Source organism: Lolium perenne, chromosome 1 (assembly GCF_019359855.2).
Source record: "Lolium perenne isolate Kyuss_39 chromosome 1, Kyuss_2.0, whole genome shotgun sequence".
In the NCBI taxonomy this organism is placed as follows: Eukaryota; Viridiplantae; Streptophyta; class Magnoliopsida; order Poales; family Poaceae; genus Lolium; species Lolium perenne.
In genome coordinates this window covers 5,137,628-5,143,168 of record NC_067244.2, presented here as the reverse complement: position 1 = coordinate 5,143,168, position 5,541 = coordinate 5,137,628, and the positions used below count along the sequence as shown (strand labels likewise).

The window sequence follows — 5,541 nt, the reverse complement described above, 5'->3', positions numbered from 1 at the left end:
GGACACCCTCACCCTTATAAGTCACTTCATGTCTCCTTCCACAACCGACGTGGGAGTAAACCCAACAAAGCTCCCCCTCACACATCGGTCATCATGGGCCCGCTTAACATAGCGTTCCAGCCCACCAACCATGACCGGTCACCGTTAGTATAGCCAAAATTTGCATCCGGGCAGTTGGGTTATGATACCAATTGTTATGGTTGTTATCGCAGTCCCAGGTCTACTTAACCAATGTTTCCAACACACATGCGTCATGAGCCTACTGCACAAGCGTCTCAACCCACCAAACCAGCCCAACCGGAGAACAACACGGATTTACAAGAGGGATTGGGCCCTCTCCCCCGAAAATAATAGCCTGATAGGAGGGGACACCCTCACCCTTATAAGTCGCTTCATATCTACGTGCACAATCGATCTATCGATGATCAAGCAATCACAGCACGATGAAGACACCAAGATCTGTTAACGAGGTTAGGCGAACTCGCCTACTCCACGGGGCATGACTACGGACGCTCCTCCCCGATGATACCGCAACACCGGCCGCCCTGGGCGCCGGCACATGCCGCCGGCTCCCCCTGCATGCATGTTGCTATCAAGTCATCATTGGTAACATTGTGTGGCACCGCCCACATTATATAGGAGGCCAAAGCTACAAGTGTTTGACTCCAATACCACTCGTATCCTGTCCACACTACAACACCAAGTCCAAACGTAACCTAACTCGTACACAATATTCGACACAAACGCAACAATGAATACCAATATGAATACGAACCAAATGTCATAACAAAAAGAAATTGGTGTATTATTATTCTAACTTATGTAGTCGCAAGATATTTATGATACTCTCTCACATATATAGCATATTTTGTAATTTCATTTTATTAATTTTATCTAAAGGAACGTGAATTCACATTAAAATACATGTAGTTCATTATCAAATATGAAGAGTTGGACACTACTGGTGCAATCTTAATCTCCGGTATCGCCTCTCTCCCTTTGTCGGCTGAAGCCGAAGAAGCCGAAGACCATGCTTGCCTTCCTGGACTTAGAGCCTGTAGGCCCTTCCTTCACGGCAAAGTGATTGTGGAAACTGACTATGCAGTCCTCTCTGTTGCACTGAATCAAGCCTCCAGGAACCCCTCCAGCCTTTGTTTTGTGATCTCTGAAATTAAGGATCTAGTTTAGCTCTTGCCTGAAGTTTTATTCGGTTTCTCCAATAGAGATAGCACCTGTGCAGCCCATGCTTTGGCACATCTAGGCCATTGTAATGGCATGCTCGGCACCTGGGAAGGCTCTATCCCACAACATATCTTCCCTCGTTCCAGAGAGATCTTGTAAACCTGACCTTTGTTCATGAATAAAAATATCTTTGTTGCCGCAAAAAAAAAGTTGGACAAAATTTGAATGCAAAAGACTTGAGCCATCACTGGGCCTTGCCATTGCTTGCAATTTGCAAGGGAATCGTATCCTCCACCATTCCTTCATGCTATATTGTGCACATAAGTCCCATGCAAATTACAACGGCAAGGAATAAAGGCGGTATAGTTTTTTTTATGCTTGAGCATATTTGCCGAGAATGTATTGTGTGTGGAATGAAGACAGATGGCCATATTACAAAGAAAATCATTCATTTATTATATCTTTTCCCTAAAATTCAACTTGAGTAGTATCATATAGCCCGATTGAGAAATGCAAAGGAGCATATTAAACAAGAAGAGAGAATGATAAACTACTACATCAAATCTACATATATGAAGAACATGAGAGATTTAATGAACCACATTAATGATAAGAAAAAACACCCATGATGATCAACAGAAAACTAAGAGATCTACAATGTTCATTTTGGTGGGACAGGATTATAACAATTTAGATTAAATGCAGTAACTGAGATAAAAAAGATCACCATTTTTTCATGGGACTAGATAATGATGGTGAAGATTAATTTCATTAACTCAGAGATAAAATCAATGTATAGCGTTCCAAGAGTACATTCGCCTAATTATGCATGCATGCATGTGCGATGTGTCTGCCATTTTGGAGATAGAGTATATATGCTTGCGTGCACGTGTTGGACACAATTAGAGAATCTTAGAGACCCTGAGGCCTTGCCAGTATTATTTCCATGGGAATCATGTTCTCACTCTATTGTCTGACCAAGAAAGCTTAAAGAATAATCTAGTGACCAAGGTTAACGTTAGGGTGGAAGGACCAGCAGGTAAAGGCTTATTTTTTAAGAGAGAGAGAGAGATCCGCATCCATATTTTTCTACAAAGCATCACAATATTATTGGTGATGGTAAATTTTCTGTAGTGATTTACCATCATTTCTTCTTAATTAATTAGACCAGCATATATGATTCTACTCCATTTGAATGTGTTGGAAGAACCAGAACTTAATGAGTGATTTTTATTTATATATTCTCCCTTATAATTGGCTAAGGGGGCTGGACACCGAGGATAACCTGACGAGCCAAAAAAAATTTACTAGAATTTTTGGAATGTTCAAATTTTTTGGGGGTCCAGGTGTTCGTGAGCTTGTGCTGCCTCTAGGGCCAAAAACGCCCCACTCGCCATGTGGCCGACCGATGCGCAGGTCAGCATCTATGGAATATCTACGTTGTTCATCCTTCTTTGTGGTGTCCCGATGTGGGGTTTTCTATGTATAAAGACCAATTTGGGCGCAACGTTCAAGATAAGTGACCACAGATGAAATATACTCAATAAATAATGCATAGTTGTCTCGTGCAAAGATAGCATAGTCATCTATATAGTGAGAAAAGACCAATGATATCGTAGGCACCTGCGCATTCAAATCTAAGACTTCACAGCATTAATGAACTTAATCGTGGCAATACAATATGTACATATTTCAAGTCACGGAGCTCTCATACAATAGGAACAATATTATTGTCTTCTAAAAAACTGATATTGGAGGAGTTGATTTCTTTTTTCGTTCTCAGGACTCATTTTTTACATGGGTTTGAATTGATTTTTTTCCGTAGAGTTTTCCTAATCGGGGGATTTCTTGATGAATTGGATTAGTATGATTTTTCGTATGGAGACTCAAATTAGTATATATAAAGATATGAGAACAAAATATTATGATGTGATGTAGCATATCACTGTATCATCCAAGTGCTGGCCACGCCATATATAAAATCGACCATTCCATCCACCAAGTAGTCAACTTAACATGAGAAAATAGGTGGTTGTTGATCTCCAAGATGGCAGCGACGCTCATCACCATGAAGCTCCTCGTCGATTCCCGCCCGCCATGCCCACGCGTGGTGTTCGCGGAGGCCCACAAGGACGCTGTCGACTTCCTCTTCTCCCTCCTCGCCATGCCGACCAGCAAGGTCCTGAAGCACCTGGGAAATGAGTCCATGGTTGGCTGCATCGGCAACCTCTACACCAGCATTGAGAAGCTTGATGACCCCTACGTCCAGCCCGGCGCTGCCAAGGACGCCATTCTAACTCCTACCGTGCTACCCCGTGCGGCGAAGTCCAACAGATCTTTCTTCCGCTTGCCGGAGCTGTCCCCGGCCATGAAAAGATTCTTCGGATGGGGCGGCTATACCTACTCCAGCAGCCGCAACTACGTGACGGAAGAGAGAGGTGCTCAGTGCCCGATGTGTGGAACCCAGATGTTTGGTGATTCCCAGTATGTGTCGTCCGAGCATTTGACCCAAGAAGCGAAAGGGTTAGTGCAGGGCGGCATGGTGACTTACACCGTGACAGACGACCTAAAGATATTTCCCATGTCAAACATCTCCAGCATTGCGCTGCTCAACACCATCGCGGTGAGGGACCTAGGTGCGCTCCAGGAGAGGATTGTGCAGCTCGGGTACAAGGAGGTGAGACCGTGCATCATCTACCACTGTCTCCCAATACACATGCATTTTCTACAATTTTCTTTATGGAACTGTCAATTGTTCCGTAACAGGGTGTGGAGATTCTCAAGACCTCGCTCCAGTCCAAAACCGTCCTAACTGATGTTTTCCTTGGTAAGAAGACTTAACCCCGTTGAACAACGTACGGCGGATGATTTGAATCCCTCAGATAGCATATGCTTGAGCTAGCCTTGAATCGTACAGATGTGTATGTAGCTTGGTCTATGTTTCTAGCTAGCTTTAATAATCTAGTTGTTACGTCATTTCTTCGTGCTTGTACTACTAATGTTACTATATATATGCATGTTTCTAGTACTATTAGCTGGCAAGTAGATCTTGCTTGCTGGTCTCTGATCTGCACTTTCATTGTGCTCAACTGCGTCTTAATCTGCGCTTTCAATGCGATGTGGCATGGCATTTTGTGGTCTAAGATAATCATAAGTTGAACAATACCAAGGTCATAAAAAAATAGACGAAGAATGCCAAAACGGTATTTTGCAAAGTAAAGTACTACCTCCGTTCCAAAATATATGACATCTTATATTTAGGAACAGATTTAGTAATTTCTGTCAACTAACGTGGACAGGAGTTGTTGTGTTATTTGGTGGTTGATTCAGGCAGAAATGATAGGTTGATTAATGATTGTTGTGTGTGGTGATGATTTAAACCTTGCGAAGTATGGACGAAGTTGTGTTGTTCCGATGGATTGCTAGTCTTGCCGGAGTTGGTTTAGGACCAAGCCTTAGTGCCACCTATCCCAGTTCTTACCAAACAACCACAGGCCTTTATGGGTATGGCTTGGCTCGGTAAGGTATCTAGGAACGGGATTGCACAAATCCCTGTGGAAGATAGTCACGAAGGCAGCTAGTCTGATGGAGCACATACCTTGGTAAGTGGTTTACCAACGGTCGACCCAATGAAACACCATCCGAGGGGAAGGGTAAAGTTTCACCATAGCCAATAACCTATCGGGAATATACCCTTGACTGTGCACATGCGTAGTTGACCCAACGATAGGTGGTGTCGGGAATAGGTAGTCGAACAGTTTTGTTGTGAACACCCGGCCTGTACACCTTTGGAAGTGTGCTCATTAAGCATTGAATGACATGTGGTATCATGTTGTGGGTAAAGTTACACAATCTCTGCAGAGTGTAAAAACTATTCGAATAGCTATGCCCGTGGTCATGGGCATAACTAGGCAAAAGCCACACTTGGTTAGCATTGTAGTTTAACTATTTTCGCAAAGATTGATTGTGGGTTGGGTTGGTTTGGGTATCAGTGACCAGTTGGATTATACTTGAGGCTGCACCGTCATGGAGTCACAATGATCAGATTATGATTGGAGTATGATAGGTTTATCAGTAAAGCTATGCTTAGATTAATCGATGAATTATCAGTAATGATCTTCTTGGAGATTTGGATTAGGAAGATTATGATCTTAATTAAGAGTAGGCGAAATATTAAGGTTATAACTCTAGGATATACCTCTGTGGAGAATGATGACAATGAAGTTGGTAGTGGTACTATTTTGTTTCAAACCGCTGTTTTTGAAAGGTTTTCAAAGGTCGATTCAAAATAAATATGGCTTTTCACAAAAAGGTCTAAACGTAGTATAGAGCCGTTCCTTTTCCAGTCTTTCATTTATA

At 42.6% G+C, this 5,541-nt stretch overlaps 1 protein-coding gene across 1 annotated transcript; it reads left to right on the top strand.

Moving 5' to 3' along the window:
* Window positions 1-3,136: 3,136 nt before the first annotated feature.
* LOC127341751 (uncharacterized) lies at window positions 3,137-4,251 on the top strand. The gene is made up of 2 exons (XM_051367679.2): window positions 3,137-3,859; window positions 3,949-4,251. The coding sequence occupies exons 1-2, from the start codon at window positions 3,230-3,232 to the stop codon at window positions 4,021-4,023; spliced, it is 705 nt and encodes a 234-aa protein (XP_051223639.1). The 5' UTR covers window positions 3,137-3,229; the 3' UTR covers window positions 4,024-4,251.
* The last annotated feature ends 1,290 nt before the right edge of the window (window positions 4,252-5,541 follow it).

Coding starts and splice junctions, on each gene's coding strand:
- LOC127341751 (XM_051367679.2), top strand. CDS start 3,230: ATGGCAGCGACGCTCATCACCATGAAGCTCCTCGTCGATTCCCGCCCG. Junction 3,860..3,948: donor TGCAGCTCGGGTACAAGGAG/GTGAGACCGTGC, acceptor GTTCCGTAACAG/GGTGTGGAGATTCTCAAGAC.